General features: G+C 37.6%; 3 protein-coding genes across 7 annotated transcripts; 2 read left to right on the top strand and 1 right to left on the bottom strand.

The window, feature by feature from the left end:
- Positions 1 to 1,304: 1,304 nt before the first annotated feature.
- On the bottom strand, positions 1,305 to 3,760 carry LOC113068684 (uncharacterized). Its single transcript, XM_026241502.1, has 7 exons — positions 3,584 to 3,760; positions 2,749 to 2,945; positions 2,574 to 2,663; positions 2,370 to 2,465; positions 2,132 to 2,242; positions 1,884 to 2,037; positions 1,305 to 1,477 (listed from the first exon to the last, which is right to left on the bottom strand). Exons 1-7 carry the CDS (start codon positions 3,615 to 3,617, stop codon positions 1,305 to 1,307), a joined length of 855 nt encoding a protein of 284 aa, XP_026097287.1. The 5' UTR covers positions 3,618 to 3,760.
- Positions 3,761 to 3,850: 90 nt separating this feature from the next.
- On the top strand, positions 3,851 to 6,850 carry LOC113068005 (tetraspanin-7-like). Of its 3 annotated transcripts, none has more exons than XM_026240557.1 (3): positions 3,851 to 3,967; positions 4,166 to 4,775; positions 5,412 to 6,850. In XM_026240557.1, exon 3 carries the CDS (start codon positions 5,566 to 5,568, stop codon positions 6,658 to 6,660), a length of 1,095 nt encoding a protein of 364 aa, XP_026096342.1. In that variant the 5' UTR covers positions 3,851 to 3,967; positions 4,166 to 4,775; positions 5,412 to 5,565; the 3' UTR covers positions 6,661 to 6,850. The 3 variants fall into 3 exon arrangements, with proteins under 3 accessions (XP_026096342.1, XP_026096351.1, XP_026096333.1); XM_026240566.1 differs by having other exon boundaries at positions 3,890 to 4,014; positions 5,511 to 6,850; XM_026240548.1 differs by having other exon boundaries at positions 3,890 to 4,014.
- A 3,064-nt stretch (positions 6,851 to 9,914) lies between these two features.
- Positions 9,915 to 16,838, top strand: LOC113067766 (deleted in malignant brain tumors 1 protein). Of its 3 annotated transcripts, XM_026240242.1 has the most exons (12): positions 9,915 to 10,111; positions 10,269 to 10,322; positions 10,407 to 10,745; positions 10,849 to 11,157; positions 11,402 to 11,719; positions 12,668 to 12,973; positions 13,062 to 13,364; positions 15,337 to 15,645; positions 15,766 to 16,071; positions 16,144 to 16,232; positions 16,336 to 16,435; positions 16,520 to 16,838. In XM_026240242.1, exons 2-11 carry the CDS (start codon positions 10,295 to 10,297, stop codon positions 16,426 to 16,428), a joined length of 2,400 nt encoding a protein of 799 aa, XP_026096027.1. In that variant the 5' UTR covers positions 9,915 to 10,111; positions 10,269 to 10,294; the 3' UTR covers positions 16,429 to 16,435; positions 16,520 to 16,838. The 3 variants fall into 3 exon arrangements, with proteins under 3 accessions (XP_026096027.1, XP_026096012.1, XP_026096020.1); XM_026240227.1 differs by having other exon boundaries at positions 15,766 to 16,232; XM_026240235.1 differs by lacking the exon at positions 9,915 to 10,111 and having other exon boundaries at positions 10,175 to 10,322; positions 15,766 to 16,232.
- Positions 16,839 to 17,880: the final 1,042 nt, after the last annotated feature.

Here is a 17,880-nt window from a genome sequence, read left to right as displayed (position 1 = left end):
CTTGTATGTCTTCCCACATCTTATCACAGTGTGAACGGCACATCTCTGCCGTGTGCACGCGCTCATGTCTCTTCATGTTCCCGATCTGAGAGAAGGCTTTTCCGCAGATCTTACAGCGGAATGGACGTTCTCCGTGTTGTATGCGCAGGTGCACCTCAGCATCTCGGTCCTGCAAACGTCTTGTTACAAAGGGTGCACGGGATCTTGATTCGTGGTCTCTCATGGTTGCGCTGATGCTTTTTCAGGTCGAACATGTAGACAAAGGACTTGCCCAGATGGAGCACAGATGCTGCCGCTCGCCTGCATGATAACCTTTGTGTCTTCGAAGGAGGCTGGCGTAGATGAAGCTCTTCCCGCATTGATTACACTGATACGAGCGCTCCATGGAATGGTAGCGATGTGAATGGACAGCTTAAATGCTGTCGGGAAACTCTTGTCGCAGTGAGGACACTGGTGCAGGTTCTCTGAGGTGTGGCATTCACGGTGAATCTTCAAGTATGAGCCTTGAGAGAAGCTTTTGCCGCAGATGGTGCACTTGTACGGTTTCTCGCCAGTGTGCACACGGATGTGTTTGATGAGGTCTGCTTTCTTGCGAAAAGTCTTGACACACTGTATGCATTTGAAAGGTCTGGCGAGCGAGTGCGTTTTGATGTGATTGGTCAAGAAGCTGAGGCACCTGAAGCTTTTGCCGCAGTCTGAACACTGGAACGGCCGCTCGCCCGTGTGAGTACGCATGTGATTCCTCAGCAGGCATTCGAAGCGGAACTCTTTGTGACACTCGGGACAGCTGTGTCTTTCTCCTCCTGTGTTGTCTGGGACTCAGAAGGAGTGGCCGCTGCCTTTTGGAAACTGCGGCTCGAGGCGGACTGCTCTTTCTGTGGATGATAGACTTCACAGACGGTGGTCTTTCTATGACAGGAACGTAGATGGTCTCTTCCCTCACAATCTCAACAGGAGTTGGAGGCAAAACTGGTAGAGAGATGCCCTTTCCTGTTAATTCTGAAATCCACTGCTCTAAACTGACTTGCCTCACACCAGACGTTTCCACCATCTCTGATTGATCTAGAAACTGCAGTTGAGTCTCCTCCTCTCCCTCGTTTTCAAACTCTGACACCACCACAGTAGAGCCGTCTGTGGTTAGGTAGATCTGCTGGACTTCACAGACGCCTGAGTCTTTCTCTTCACAAAGTACCTCTTCTTTGTTGTAAGCCTTCCTCTGCTTCTTCAGTGGAAGCTATTGCTGTGAACTCCTCGTTGCCCGCTAAAGGCTCAGCCTCTTCTGTGTAACTCTGAGAAGGGCTCATCTATGGCGATGGCCGCTTGATCAGATTCTGATTGTTCTCTGTGCCTTCTGATTCAATGATAATTGTCTCTTGTGCTATGGAGGTGGGAGGCAAAGTTTCCTCATGTTCAATGGTAATGTCAGGCGAGACTGGATGAGGCAAACAAACTACTTCAGATGTAGATGGAATGGACACTGTACAGGCCAAAAGAGAAAAAATCCTTAGAAAAATTGTTAGATGTCTTAACATCTTATTTTAGTTGACTAAACCCATATCATAAGGTCACATTTCACTTCAAAATAATAAATATTAGAAACTACATTTAGCCTGTCTTAAAAATAATGTCTCAATGACAAAAACATTTTTTTTATTGAAAGTACTTAAAATAAATGCTTAACAAAAAAATAATCAAAATTAAGCTTGGAGAATGATAAGGTGTTTTTTTATTATCATTTAATTTCATTTTTTTATGGTGAAAATATGACCCAGATATGTTTTTAAAAGTCTCATATTAATCAAATATAAATTAAATGTCTCACTGTGTTTAAGTTATTCAACAGATGCAAACAAAAATGTTTCGGTAGCAACAGTAAAACTCACTTTCACTGATAACTCTTTGAGATTGCTCATTGTTTCTTGTGTGCAGTCTTTTGGTTTTGAAATGCTGCAGAACATCCTTGATCTCAGCTGGATCTGAGAGTGGCTGCACAATCTCCTCCATCATCGAAAGACCGCCGCAAAGCCAGGATGCTGTCTGAGAAAGTCGACATTAGATTTACCTTTCACCTGAAAATGTTTGGTTTATTATTGTATTTGGACCATTTTCTTCAATCTGCCAGAGGACACACCTCTTTGAGGTTGGGCACTGGCAGCAGATCTTCTACTCGAGACAGGAAATCCCATGCAAGGCTCTGTAATACTGCATCATATCCAGATCCATATTCTACAGGGAAGACATGCTGAACACAAAGAGGCAGGGTCAAACATGAAAAAACATATTTTCATGCTTGCTTTATTCATTCACCTCATAGAAATGTAAAGAAGAAAGATGCACTAAAAGACAAGAGAGAAGTGAACAAATCTAACCTGGATGAAATTATCTTTCTTTTCTGCATCCTCTAAAATGTTGTGCACCATTCTGATAAATTTGTTATTGATGATCTCACTTTCCACATCTTTACACTGGAATAAATTGAAAGCAAAAAAACAAAAACAAAAACAAGACAGTGATAACTTGCTAAAAAAATAATTTCTGTATATGGTTAGTGCAATTACAAAAGCAACAATTACTTTATGTGTGAGATTTCGCAGAGAATCCAGATGTGCTTGAATGACCCAAAGATCTGGCATTTTATCTCTTAGACAAAGCTCCAATATCACCTAAAATAAAAAAAAATCCCAAGTTACTTGTTTCAGACTGTACAATAAATATATATATAAAAAAATGTTGCTTAATTATGACTACCTTTTTCCGCAGGTGAAAGATCAGTTTATTAACCAGACTTTGACTCATGATGTCTGGCACGGTCTCGGTCACCAGCACCACAAATTGCTCCAGCTTCCCGTACTGTATTACATTACGACGCTGAACCATCTGCCATAGAAACGCTGACATCAGCCGAAGAGGAGGCACAACCAGACGCAGTGCAGAGAGAGGGAGAGCTTGGGGGAAATAAACACAGTGCAGATAAATATCAGAGTATAATATCAAAAGATCTGATTAATTATGATAGTAATGATGAGTATGATATTTCTGATAATTCTAATTCTTGTTTTAAAGAATTTAATGCATTTACAACAATTTGTCTAATATTTTTCTTAACAACATTTAACACATCAAATTGTGTTAATTCTAAGCAAGCAAATCTGTAACAGGTGGAGTGCAACATCCACATGGCTAAATATTAATAAAAAAAAGTTCCGAAACGAGAACTTTATAGTACAATAAAGAGTCTTTATAGTAGACTAAAGAGAACTAAGAGAACTACACAGCTACTAATTTAAATCACAAAGGAAAATAAATCTGGTTTTAATGAATAATGTGAATAGAGCTCGATTATAAATGTATTCTGTCATTATTCATCATGGACATTTTTTTAAAATATTCTTAATTCAGTTCGAATAATATTAAATTAAAGAACAACATTTTTATTTAATTTTTTTTTTACCGGTCCGCTCTTTAAAAATAATACAAAAAAAATGTGTTTTGAGTTGTGTGGTGTGTATGAGTAACTTTAAAAGGATTGGTTGTGCTAGCTTCACTCTCTTAGCATTTAGCTCACAAGCTAAATAAAACTCACCCGCCTCGCGGCTCTCTACGTTAAAGATTTCCATTATTTAAGGTTAGAATAAATCGATTTTTTGTGTTTTAATCAAACTCTGAACGCCTCGTGAAACGGAATAAACCCATAACAGTAGTTAAACGCACTGGCGAACGACTGTCGAGAAGTTGATGGAAGCAACGAACAACAACGATCAACTGGGATACCGGAAGTAGTCTTTATTCCGCGCTTTTTTTAGATGTTTGAACCGTACGTGCACGACGACACCGCATCAGGTCTGGCGGAGAACGGAGGCGCTTTAACTTGTAAAACAATGTGTGCGAATTTATATCTTTGCTGGTGATTGAAGAGTTCATGGCATTCAGTGAACTACAACCTTTTCCACTAGGAGTTGGCTCAAGTGTTAGTATCACACATTGTAACAGCAAATACAAGCAGAAGACATTTGGGTACATATTTCCGAATTACTGGATAACTGACAGAATTTTAAAAGGGGTCATAATTAACTCAAGATACAGTATGTGCAGTTATTAAACTAATCAGTCACAATATTGCATCTCTTCTCTCACATTTTCTGTTGTTTTCTTTCACTTTTCCCAGAGCCCATCACTGCCTTTTACTGACAGATGTTATTTCTGAGAAGCACCTCCATTCGTGAACACATTAAGTAGAGGGTGAGACAATAAAGGGTTCCAAGGAAGGAGGGATTGATGCGATGAAGGAGATGAATAGTGTTCATGGAAATGGGAGTCACATTTCTCAAGCTCTTTCAAATATCTGATAAGGGAGATACTGCTATCTTTTAGTTTTATAAACGTGGATCTTCTTCACTATTAAGGGGATGTACTGATTGTTACTTCTGTGAGTGTGTGTGTTTGCAAAAGGTAAAGTCTGGCTGGAGTGTGAGCGCCCTAGGGGGGTGCAGCTGATGCGGTTACACTGGGCCCCGTGCTTGAGGGGGCCCCCACAGTGAAGGGGGACATCCCCCAACTGTGCCCCACATCATCTGGACTGCCCTGCACATTATTATTATGAAACATTTTTTACATTACTATTTTTTTTTTGCAATTTGTGCTATAAGTTGTCAAGACAGGAGGTAAGATAATTTATACTGTGTCTTGATGATGTGTACTGAGACCTAACTTTGTTTCTGTTTTACATGGTTTGGATGAGCTGGAGTACGTGGACCACAGCAAGAGAAAAAGTGAAGGTATGTCAAACATCAATTCATTTGTATGTGCATGCATCAACTGTACATTATGCCTACATATGACTATTTCTTATAAATATTTTTAGAATTGAAAAGAAATGGATTGTTATGTATTAAAATAGTTTTGGACCTGATAATCAGGGAAAAGCAGCCAACAAGTCAGCATACAACTTTTAAACTGCATTTAATGTGTTTACATGTTTTAATACCAGTGAATGTGCCAGTGAAGTCAAGGCAAATTGAACATACAAGTCATTCAATCCTGTTTAAAGACCCATAAAGTGTGTCTTTGAATATGCACCAACACACATAACATGAATGAGTCATTCTAAAAATTTATGTTTAATCTAAAATAAAACAAATCAATATCAATGTTGTAAAGACATTAGATTATTAAAGGCCTATAAAGGCCACATATAGATAAAAAACAGACACATTTTTGATCCTGAACTGGTGGCTCCTGCACCAGTGGAAGGAGATCAGGACAGTGTGGGTTAACAGCATCATAGCCATATAATCACCAACCCCCCTTCATATCGTCAGAGACGCAGTGTAGTCCGACACCCACTGCAGCAGCATCAAGAGAGTGTAAGAAATGTTGCAAATAATCATTGTAGAGAGGGCGAGAATCTGCAGGCGAAGATAAGAGTGCCATGCGTTCATCCAAAGACGATTTATGGTGAAACAAGGTTGTGAATATGCCCTGGTGGATTAATAACCAGCCGTAAAACACAGGTGGGAGAGATGAGAGCGGATCAAACAAAGGAAGAAGTCAAATAAAGAGAGTGAAATGGTGATAGATAAAGCGCAAGACGGGGCCATGAGCTTTGCACCACCCTACGACTCGCTACCAGCTGGACCGAGTCCCTGCAGTTCAAAAGAGTGGGAAAGAGAGCTGCACGGTGCTCAAAGACTGACGTCCCCACTTCGAGTGGCTCTGCCTTCTGTTTCCCGACGGCCTTCAGCGCTCCCTGGATATCTGCTCTCACCCTCCCGAAAGTATGCTGATCAACAGCAACGTCTTTCATTATCGCTGTGCTCAGAGGCCTCGCTGGCACCCCCTGTGCCTGCTGTGGGTGCTGCTCCACCTTGCTGCCGGACGGTGGGAGTCATGCCCTTGCTGCGCCTTGCGCTCCTGATTTTCAGCTTCCTTTTTTGGGCAGCAGGCCTTGCGATCTTCACCTTAGGAGTCTGGGCGCAAGCTTCGCTGTTTGACTACATGCTACTCTCTACGAACCGCTACCCAAATGCGCCCATCATCTTGTTATGCACAGGTGCTGTTGTGACCACTTGGGGCTTTTTGGGATGTTTGGGAGTGGCTGCCAACCTTCCCTACCTTCTGAGGGCATATGGCTTTTTCCAGTTGGCCACACTCATGGGTGGACTAGCGGCGGGTCTCTCGGGGCTCTTTTACAGGGAGGATATTGCCGAAGGTTTCCGTAGTGGGCTTAAGAACGCTGTGTTGGACTATGGAGAAGATGAGGGCCGCGCAGATGCACTGGACAGTTTGCAGAGGGCACTTGATTGCTGTGGCGCTGAGGGTTGGCGCGATTGGCTCATGTCCAATTGGGCTATTCAGGATACTGTTAACTCAACAGGAGGTTTGGGGAATGATTCTTCTGCTGTGTCGTTGCCAGACAGTTGCTGTGTGAAACGCAAAGGCTGTCTCAATAGACCATTGCCAGAGAGTATATTTAGTGACACTGAGCTCGCGGGGATTCATGCTCACGGTTGTTTCCGCAAAGTCTTCAGCTTGGTAAATGACAACATTTTTCATATTGCAGCAACAGTCCTGTGTCTTGCTTTCACCCAGGTGGCAGGTATAGCCCTCACTTGTCTGCTTGCCAATCGTCTTTCACCCAGACTGCAAAGACAAGCCCGTTGAAATTAAAAAAGCATCATGAATTTGCCTCATGTAGACTTTCATTATACTTGCTGCAGTTTCTTGAGTTCTTGAGTTTTTATGGATGAGACCAGCAAAAGGTTTTTGGAAAAATACAAAGATTAACACTGCAAGTGTGTCATAAATGTTAGATTGAATGTTTAAAATGTTAATTATCTTATATATAATTAAAGTTCGCATGACTCTGAATGACTTGTGTTTTTGTCCAATAGTCCATTTAGCTTCCAATACTGCCTGAAATATAATAGATAAATATGTGTGTCTCATATGTATTCAGTAACTTTTTTTCTGTTAATGGCCCATAATGGATGTTACACTGATTGCAGAGTGCAATTGCTCTTGAATGTTTTACAGCCAATTAATTATAATTGTACATTGATTATATAAATATTGTTGTGCTGTCAAATGATTAATCGCGATTAATCACATCCAAAATAAAATATTTTGTTTACATAATGTGCTGTATTTGTGTGTACAGTGTATATTTATTATGTATATATATGTACACACACGTACAGTATATATTTTGAAAATATTTGCATGTATAAATATTGAGATTTATAATTTTTTTATAAATATATAAACAAGATAGATAGATAGATAGATAGATAGATAGATAGATAGATAGATAGATAGATAGATAGATTTGTCATGATTTGTCATGATTTTCTGTGTTCAGTGTTGAGTTATTAATCCCTTGAAGGATTAAGTTATTCTTGAGCAGAGCTGCAAATGGAAGTTCAAGAGAAACTCTTATTAGAATCAGAATGGCTCAATTTGTCATACCACCGCAAAGACTAAAGTTCAACATTGCAACATTGCATTAAAAATACTCCCGCATTGCCTAATCCTAACCCCTCCACCACACCCAACCCTAAACCCACCATCACTAGGGAGGTAATAATATGGCGGGGGTAAGAATTTGGCTTAACACTGACTCTTGCTTTACTGGGACTGAGCCTGGACAATGTTTTTAATGCGTCCCGCATGGGCTCTCAGGTGATTGTGGGCTCCTAGCCGGACTGCTGCTGCAGACACCAGTCTGGCCAGTTCGCCAGGCAGCTGGGTGACAGTGCGGTGGGTTATTTGGGGGAGGTGGAGGGCGGGACCGAGCAAAGTTCTGACCCAAGTTCACCCAACCAACAAAAACCCTTGTGGTCGGTGGGAAATTCAAGTTAAAGGCGCTGGACTGACGCCTTATTCTCAGTACCATTACTTTGGTGTACTGCATTAAGTGAGAATGTAATATACACTTTATTTCATGTTGTCATTCATACAGTGTAATTATATATTTCAGTACTAAGTAATATTAACTACTTACTGTATGGTTAGGGTTAGAATGAGTGGAGTGAATTGAATTGTCTGTTAAAAATAAGAAATGTATTATGTATGAACATATTACATAGAAATGCAATTTTTTATAAATAAATATAATTAAATATATATACTTTTAGCCGTCACCAATACTAAAAAAAGTTTTAAAATGCATTTATTTTTGCATGTAAGTAGGTGTAGGCCTAAAAAAATACAAAATAACAATGTAAAGATTGTGGAATGTATTTTGAAGAATGTATGAAACAGTTGCTAGTTTCCACCATTCTTCAAAATATCATTTTTTTGTGCTCCAGATAAAAAAAAGAAAATCATGCAGGTTTAGAACAACTTGAGGGTGAGCAAATGATAAATTTTCATCTTTGAACAATCCTCTTAAATCCCATAATGACAGATGCAGTTGTCAAACAGAAGGAAAATGAAGCTTGCCAAAACACACATACACACACACACACACACACACACACAAACCAAACAAGAGATTTAGATGTTCAACTTAGCCGGCCTGTCAGAGTTTGAATAAAATGGATTGTCTTGTGGACACATACAAACACCTCTTGCATTTATCACTTTTATTATAGTGGCATATTCAACTGAAAACAGATTTGTCAGTCAGTCAGTTCAACTGACTCTTTAAACTTTTTTAATGCACCATATTTTCTATTATAAATGTTCTCTAAGTGTCATGTTTTTTGCCTCTCATTATTCACAATTTTATATCAAAAGTAGTTGGACTCAGTAAAAACAAACCATATTACAAAATGAGATCTAAATGACATCGAGATAAGTTTAAGCATTAACTTCATCTGAATCCTGTGATACTAACAGTATACAACTGCCTGATATAAAGAGTTCTGTATTTATAGTTCTAATCATATTGAATATGATTACACATACATTTTTAGCCAAAAACTGAAAGACTCAATTCAAAATTCTTTGCATTATTCTTTAAGAAGCACAAATTGTTCTAAACCCTTAAAGTATATTTGAATAATATACAAAGCATCTGATTAATGTGAGCCATAGATTTCACATCGGATGTGCCTTCAAATATTTTAAGGTAAACAATGAGTTAATTTTTTTTATTTTTTGGAAAATTGTATAAACAAGTTTTGTAAAAAGATATATCTTAAACTACTTTATTTTTAGTGTAAGATATATCTTTTTACAAAACTTGTTTATATGTCAATTAATATTTGTTAACTGCATATTAAATAAATAACCCAAATGGAATCTGCACCTTTCTGAAATAAAAACGGACACAAAAAGAGAATTAATTTATATTTGTAGTTGTAGTATAAAACATAGTTTTCTATGCACTAATCTCTCCATAAACAAAACAATAAACACCACAATAATAGCTGATAAGCTTAAGTCACTGTTGATGAAACTCTTTTGAATGTATTACGAGAACAATTACATAACAAAATTACAAGTAACTTTTAAGATCTCAGTGGTCATAAATACAATTCAAATTTGGTTTTTAAATCAGACCTGAATTATCCTAAAGATTATAATGATAAGAATAAAAAAAACGTCCTGTCCTTTTTATGTAGATTCTCTGTAAAAGGACAGACGAAAGTATTACTTCAGCTAAAATGAAATTTAAGACCTGGGATCATGAGGGATCAGTGGTCAAATTAAAGATGCAAAGTTAAGTACGTAGTAAAGCAAATCTAAAAGGGTTAAAGTGCAATTTGAATGATACTCAAAGAAGCACAAGGCACGAGACACACGCTTCATTTCAGCCAAGCCAGTTTCATATATTGCATATACTATAGCTTATATGTTGTTTCAAATACATTTATGTGTATCATGTTTGCTTCTGGAATGCACCGATGTATTTTTTGATGTCATGGTTATTTGTGAGACACATTTGATTTCACTTTCTTGGACTTCTAGTAAAAAGCTGTTTTGAAGCCAGACAGTGGGAGGAACCAGAGCCAAACAGATTTAACCAACCGTAACCTCAAACTCACCCCTATGTCCTAACATTTACATAACATAACATTTAAATATGCCTGATTCTAATCATGTGCCTAACAGGAGTGGACCTGCCAATTTAGGGACAGAAAAACAAAGGCAGAAGTGAACATTGCTGGTGAGTTTAAAAATTTCAGTTCGAAAATACAGTTTCAGTGATTGTTCTTTGTGCATATGGATTTTGATAATATAACATAGCATCTATTTTTGTAGTTCTCGCTGGTGTCAACAATAATATTGGTGTCTGGTACATGCCATTTTGTGTCATTTCCCAGACAAATCCAGTTATTGACAAGCAAAAATGCTGTGCTCCATGTGGCTCATTCTGAGTAAGTAGCAATACTAACACAAGCATATTTTTACAGATAATGCCAGTGTTTTTAACTCTTCATATTTTTTCTTTTAACATGAAGTTCTTGGCAATACCATTTCAAGTGCGTCTGAATCAATAAGACTGGTAAATGGCAATAACTCTTGTTCTGGAACACTGGAAGTTTTCTATAACAGTCAGTGGGGAACAGTGTGTGATGATGGCTGGGATCTGTTAGATGCTGCTGTTGTGTGTAAAGAGATGGGCTGTGGGGATGCTATTGAGGCAAAGAGTGGTGCTTTTTTCCGACCAGGAGGGGGATATGTACTAATGAGCAATATTGCATGTGTTGGAAATGAGCCTACATTGAGCAGTTGCAGCTCTAAGAAATTTGGATACTTTACATGTGACCATTCAAAGGATGCTGGAGTCATCTGTGACTGTAAGTTACTGGTATTTCACTTGAAATAACAGCTGCTTTGTTGCAGTGTGAGCACGGTTAATATTTATTTCTGATTCTGTTTTCTGCTCTGTGTGGACATTAGCCCTTGTCAGACTGGTGAATGGCAGTCACTCTTGTTCTGGACGAGTGGAGGTTTTCAATGAAAATCTGTGGGGAACAGTGTGTGATAACGGCTGGAATTATTCCGATGCTGCAGTGATATGTAAAGAAATGGGCTGTGGAGATGTTTTCGAGCAAAGGATTGGTGGATATTTTAGCCAGGGATCAGGACCAGTATGGCTGAGTGATGTACAATGTTCTTACTCTGAAACGAGTCTGAGACACTGTAATTTGCCGGGATGGGGACAAAACTCATGTGGACATGAGAAGGATGCTGCAGTCGCCTGTCAAAGTGAGTATACATTTTAGCATATATTTTTGTTGCTTATATTTAAAGCACTTGCATGGAATATTCAGTTTTTTAAAAATTAGGATATAATTTGGTTAATTTAAATCATGCCACAAATGCTATGCATAGAAATTTGGTTGAAAATAATCTATAATATTTCTGTTGCCTCACAAGTCTTATCCATGAAAATAAGAAAGTGCATTATATAATTCCCTCTGACAACAGCACTAATTATATCATAATTCAGGCAGAATTAGGTTGGAAAATGGCTTCAATGCTTGTTCTGGAAGAGTGGAGATATTCTATTATCGCTGGGGAAACCCTGAGTTTGGAACAGTCTGTGATAATAACTGGGATCTATCAGATGCTGCAGTGGTGTGTAGAGAGATGGGATGTGGAGATGCTCGAGAGGCAAAGATTGCTGCTTATTTTGGACAGGGTGGGGGACCAGTATGGCTGAATGATGTCAACTGCGTTGGAAATGAAATCACCCTTGCTGCATGTAAATCCCAAAATACAGAAGATTACAGTTTGCATTACAAGGATGCTGGAGTCATCTGTCAATGTAAGTTGTTCCATTGCCATGCATTAAAATATTTTCAAAAATATTTTCAGTATGCAGTCCCTATGTGAGTAACAAAACATCAAGTGTGGTACACCCAAAAATGAAAAACTGTGATTCATTATAATCTTTATGATGACGTTGCATTAAAGGGGTCATCGGATGTTGATATGATTCTTTAGGGTCTTAATGAAAAGTCTGTTTAAAATTTCTCTATTGGTAGTGTAAAACAACACCCTCTTTATATTGCCAAAAACAGCTCTGCACTCAGCAAACCATTTTGTTGCTTGACTATTTAAATGCTAACGAGCTCTGCTGACCCATCCCCTCTCTTCAATGGGGTAACATTGCTAACTAGTGCTAAACTTGCTAACTTTAATTGTGTGCATGAGTATCATGTGTCTGTCTGTTAATGGGAGGAAGCCATACCCTGTTTTAGAGCTCTCGCCCCATTTTGGAGTTCCTGCCCCCATTTGGAGATTTCCAGGCTGCAGTTAAACCCTTTTCTCTTTAGCAGCTCAGATGTCAGGAGTAAATGATGACTGCTATGTTCAATATTACATCCAACAACAAAATACTTAAATCGCTTAGGATTTATTCATGTCTACCCCTCCGGCATCAAAACAATGGCAGAAAGATGACAGGTTACTCAAGGTGGGACTAAGGTAAAACGCCAGTTTCAGTCAACAGTTTTGGAAGGGGCCTTGGTCTTTGTGACTTCACGTGGCCAAGAAGTTGAGAAAGGCTTGATTTGAGAAAGGGGATTATTAATAGGGATAAAAAAAAAAAACCTGGGTTGATATTATCATTATAGGGGGATCTATACAAACACTGTCAACACACATTTTGTTGAAACAACATGTAAAAGAGATTTTTTTCCATCCGATGACCCCTTAACATATATGTATATATACAGCTTGTTTCTTAATCTTTTGTCCATCTGGCCATTAGCACTTGTTAAGCTGGTGAATGGCACTAACTCTTGTTCTGGACGAGTTGAAGTTTTCTTTGATGGCCGATGGGGAACAGTATGCGATGATGGATGGGATCAGTCAGATGCTGCAGTGGTGTGTAAAGAACTGGGCTGTGGGAATATTATAGAGGCAAAGAATGCTGCTTATTTTGGACCGGGATCAGGAATCATCTGGCTAAGTGATTTACAGTGTGCCAGTTCCTCTACTCTGAGAAACTGTAATTCAAAGGGATGGGGACAAAACAGCTGTGGACATGAGAAAGATGCCGGAGTAGCCTGTCAACGTGAGTTCAAAACCTAGTACATAAAATTAATAGAATAAACTAATCATTTTATGTTCACTGGTAACACTTACATTTTTGTGGGCATTAGTTAACATCAGACTGTTGAATGGCATAACCTCTTGTTCTGGACGAGTTGAGGTTTTTCGTGACCGTCAATGGGGAACCGTGTTTGATGATGGCTGGGATCTATCAGATGCTGCAGTGGTGTGTAGACAGATGGGATGTGGAGATGCTATAGAGGCAAAAGGTGGTGCTTATTTTGGACAAGGACCTGGACAAATATTTATGGGCTTTGTGAACTGTTTTGGAAATGAGACCATGCTCACTGATTGTAAATTTCAAAGATGGGGAATGTATGACCATTCAAGGGATGCTGGAGTCATCTGTGATCGTAAGTATAATCCACACATTTTCTACACTTTCTCTTTTATTACATAGAAAAAAGGAGTGATTAAAGGAATGGTTAACCCAGAAATGAAAATATACCTTTTTTTATAAGAAAAGATTTGGACAAATTTACCATTATATCATTTGCTTACTAATAAATCCTCTTCAGTAAAAGGATGCTGTCAGAATGAGAGTCCAAACAGCTGATTAAACATTGCAGTATTCCACACAACTCCAGTCCATCAGTTAACATCTTGCAAAACAAAAAGCAGCATGTTTGTAAGAAACAAAGCCATCAATAAGGTGTCGAACCATTGCTTCGGGCAAAATGTCCAGTATCTATAATTAATGCTTCCTCGATGGAAAAAGCTCATCCCCTGTTGTCCTCTCAAATTTCACCAAAATATTTGTTTGTAACTGTTTTAACTTGTAAATGGTGCTTGGTCTGTGCATATATCTTTACTGATTCAGAAGAGACTACCATTTCACTGAAGAAAGCAATATTATAGATAAAGGACTCAAATTTTTAAACTGAAGAAACAGTTTAAAATGTAAACATTTTTTATAATGGATTAATTTGTTACAAACATGCAGCTTTTTGCTTCTCAAGATGTTAACTGATGGACTGAACTGAACAAAATAATGTGGATTATTGTGATGTTGTTAGTCTGCACGTTAACTGCAGAGGATCCATTGGTGAATAAATGATATCGAAATTGGTTTAGATGAAGAACCAAACTCATCTACATCTTGGATGCCCTTACCAAAAAGTAGTATACTTCAAGTTAATTAAGTATACTTAAGTAAAGTTCAAGTATATTTTTATGTAAGTATACTTTTTGTCGCAAGTATACAAATATCAGTGTTCTAGTAGTATACTTGTAAGTGTACTGTTTCAATACTCCTTGGGACTAAATTGGCCCACTTTCTAGTATATAAAAGTATACTTTTAAGTATACTTTAAGTATAACAGTAGTAAACAACTAGTTTATCTCTATGTTTGTAGTTTGTACTGCAGTTATACTAAAAGTGAACTTTGAATGATACTAATTAAATACTTTGTACATTTTGAACGAAGTAAAGTATCAATAAACTACTAGTTTATACTGCAAGTATACTCATAAGTTTTCTTTAAGTGAACTTTACATCATACTTTAAGTATACTACTATGTCCCTATTTACTGTAGGTTTTCATTCGTAAATATTTTGTTATATCTGAACATACAAAACACCCAAAGAAAGAACAGGGTATCTGCTTGTAAACAAAAACATTTTATTCTAGCTTCATGTATTCTTTTTTAAACACTTCCATGTGGGTAAGTTTCATAAAAAATAAGAAATAACATTTTGAACAAAAAGCTGAAAAAAAGACTATTAATTTGATTCAGAATGATAATCAAAACGTAGATGGAGTCGATCAACACCCTAAAGCTTGACTGTAATTATTATCTCCTCATCGGTCATTTTATTCCATAACGTTACAGTTTTGATGCTGTTTCATGTCGGATGATTGTGTTACATGTGTTAGTATCTGGTGTTTCTTTTTTCTTCTTCACTTGTGTTTTTTGGGAAATTCTGTGCAGAAAATGTGTACTAGCGCCCTCTATTGTATAATACTGACAACACGGATTCTAGGAGTATAGCTCAAATATATTTAGACTCTTTTTGTAAGTATAAGTCAAGTATACTTAAATGTAATTTTAGAAGTACATAAAAAGTAAACTAAAACCATACTTTCCCGTTTTAAGTTTAAAAGAAGTATATTAATAGCACACTTGAATAATCTCCTTTTTCGTTAGGGTGGCCCAAGGGTGAATGGGTTTTTTTTTTTTTTTTGAGAGAGAGAGAACTGTTTCTTTAATGCGGAAGTGTTTGGAAGTGTAAAATATAATAAGAAAAACAGTAAATTTATAGTCATTGTAAATAAAAAAAATATGTTTTTAAGTTTCTTTTACTTTCATTTGTGTGGCTTTTAGCTTCTCTCAGGCTCATAAATGGACACGGCTCTTGTTCTGGACGAGTGGAGGTTCTTTATAATGGAGCATGGGGAACAGTGTGTGATGATGGCTGGGATCTGACAGACGCTTCAGTGGTGTGTAGAGAGATGGGATGTGGGGATGTGATTGAGACAAAGAGCGCTGCTCATTTCGGTCCAGGGTCAGGGCCTGTATGGATAAGTGATTTACAATGTTCCAACACTGACTCAAGACTAAGAGATTGTAAATCAAGTGGATGGGGAAGAGGCAGCTGTGGACATGAGAAAGATGCAGGAGTCATCTGTAAGGGTGAGTGTGAACCTTTTAACAGCATACAGTGTAATCTATGTAAGACTGAAGTGATTTTATATGTATTTTATGATCACGCTCCCATTATATGTAAACTTTATTCCTTTGTGTGAGCAATAGATAACGTTAGGCTGGTCAGCACCACCAACCCCTGTTCTGGACGAGTGGAGGTTCTTCTTGCCGGTCAGTGGGGAACAGTGTGTGATGTTGGATGGGATGCATCAGATGCTGCAGTGGTGTGTAGACAACTGGGCTGTGGGACAGTTTTGGAAGTTAAGAGTGCTGCCTATTTTGGAATGGGTTCAGGAACGGTTTGGATGAATAATGTAAAGTGTTCTGGGAATGAGCCTTCTTTGATGGGCTGTTCATATAATGCAATTCCAAACAGATGTGGCCACGAGAAAGATGCCGGAATCATTTGTGGATGTAAGTGCCCATGTTTTCATTTTAGTGAGTGTTTTATTCATGGAGACATTGATGACTTTTGGTTTCACCTAGCTGTTAAAGTCATGTTGAGGGTTGAAGTGAAGGCTAGGAATGGAGTCGACCCAAATGCTGCAGGAATCATAGATAGACTTTCAGAGGAGGTGAGAGCAGTGGAAAGAGTAACATTGAGCTGTATCTTTCACCACTTTTAACTGTCGTCTACTGGCTGTTCGTGTTACTGTTCTGTTCATTTGGATCTCATAGATTGGGAAGAAGCTACAAATCAATGGGAATTTCTCACTGAAAACTTGGTCAGATGGAAAAATCTTCCATGAGAGAATAGGAGCTGCACCCTGACAAATTGGTGAGACTTTAACACGAGCCTTAAAACTAAATCTTCAATGTAATATTTTCCACATTAACAGTGTATATGGTGTTGGTTCCTCAGGTCATTTCTGGAATACAGAGAAGAAAATAAGCAAACTCTATGTAAAAGGAAATTCTACATCCATTTTTCAGTCTGACGTTTTATAAATGAAATTAATATTTATCTAACACATTTTTCCACATATGAAAATGCTTTATATAATATCCTTGTAATTTTTTCCCATAATGACAATGTAGGCAGTGTTTTGATACTGATAAAGTACCTTTGCGTGTCATTCTAACTTTAAAATAAATTAAATATTGATAAAGCCAATGTTGTACATATATTTTCAATATAAACCTGTCTGGAGGTAAATTAATAAAAATATAATAGCAGTAATGATAATTTCATTTAGATACTATAGTTGCATATAAAAAAATATTAAGTTTTAATAAAGAACAATATTTCTGGATGTTGTAACTCTTGTCTTTCTGGTCCCAGTTTCTGTATTTTTTATTTGTTTTACAGAAACAAAAGAAACTAATTATTATGTTTAAAAAGTATTCATGTTATGACTACTGTTACCCTATTAATATACAGTAGATATGGTACTTTTTTTGCCATTAGGTAATTGCTTAGTTTTTGAAACAAAAATCTTTCCACCCTTGGCATCTGGGCTTGTGTTTGGTGAGCTGGTTTCTCTCTCTCTCTCTCTCTCTCTCTCTCTCTCTCTCTCTCTCTCGCGCTCTCATTTTATAAATAAGCCAAAGTATTTTCAGGATACTTAAATGTTTTGTAAATCATTTGCAATGGGTTATGATCTGAGACAAGTGTAATATTTGTGTAACCTGTGCCAGTTCAAAAACATGGTGAAGGTCCGACTGTGCATAATAACATGATGCCGAATTTTAATTTAAGACATGAATGGCTTCAGAATGCTTGGAATGAAGCACTTAAGTCTTATCATAGTACTTTTTGGTTCTAAAGAATACAGGATTGTTTGTGGAAGGTAAATATTCAAAAGGTTCACTTTTTGTGTTCTTGTAAATGGGGCCTGTCAGAGTAATTTAAACTAACTAAAAACTAATTTGAACAACCAAACAAAATGGAAAAATTAACAGCCTTCTGTTTATTTATTTTTTTTGCAAAAGCAAAATTTTTAACTTTGTGAACACTAAACAGTTTAGTCAGTTCCAAACAATGACCTTGATTGTTGTCCCTTAAATCCAAGCATTATGAAAGACAAAACCAAGTTTAGAATGAGAATTATAACTAAATAAATGCTCAGGGATTGCTCAGGAACAATATGGTTGACTAAGGTGAAATGTTTTGGGAATGAGTCCTCAATGACAGAATGTCCAATTGGAAGAGCTGACAAATGGGAACAAAACTTGTGCCTACATGACATGTTCAGGACTAATATGGATGGATGATGTAAACCG

Source organism: Carassius auratus, chromosome 4, assembly GCF_003368295.1.
Source record: "Carassius auratus strain Wakin chromosome 4, ASM336829v1, whole genome shotgun sequence".
Taxonomy (NCBI): Eukaryota; Metazoa; Chordata; class Actinopteri; order Cypriniformes; family Cyprinidae; genus Carassius; species Carassius auratus.
The sequence above is the reverse complement of the archived record's forward strand: the minus strand, read 5'-3'. Positions and strand labels throughout refer to the sequence as shown.

Bases quoted from the DNA above. Each gene is read 5' to 3' on its own strand.
- LOC113068684 (XM_026241502.1), bottom strand. From the start codon at position 3,617: ATGGAAATCTTTAACGTAGAGAGCCGCGAGGCGG. The intron at 2,466-2,573 runs GTAATTGTTGCT...AATTTATTCCAG, and splicing joins TGCGAAATCTCACACATAAA to TGTAAAGATGTGGAAAGTGA. The intron at 2,038-2,131 runs GTGTGTCCTCTG...CGACTTTCTCAG, and splicing joins CAGTGCCCAACCTCAAAGAG to ACAGCATCCTGGCTTTGCGG.
- LOC113068005 (XM_026240557.1), top strand. From the start codon at position 5,566: ATGGTGATAGATAAAGCGCAAGACGGGGCCATGAGCTTTGCACCACCC.
- LOC113067766 (XM_026240227.1), top strand. From the start codon at position 10,295: ATGCTGTGCTCCATGTGGCTCATTCTGA. The intron at 10,746-10,848 runs GTAAGTTACTGG...TGTGGACATTAG, and splicing joins TGCTGGAGTCATCTGTGACT to CCCTTGTCAGACTGGTGAAT. The intron at 11,158-11,401 runs GTGAGTATACAT...ATCATAATTCAG, and splicing joins TGCTGCAGTCGCCTGTCAAA to GCAGAATTAGGTTGGAAAAT.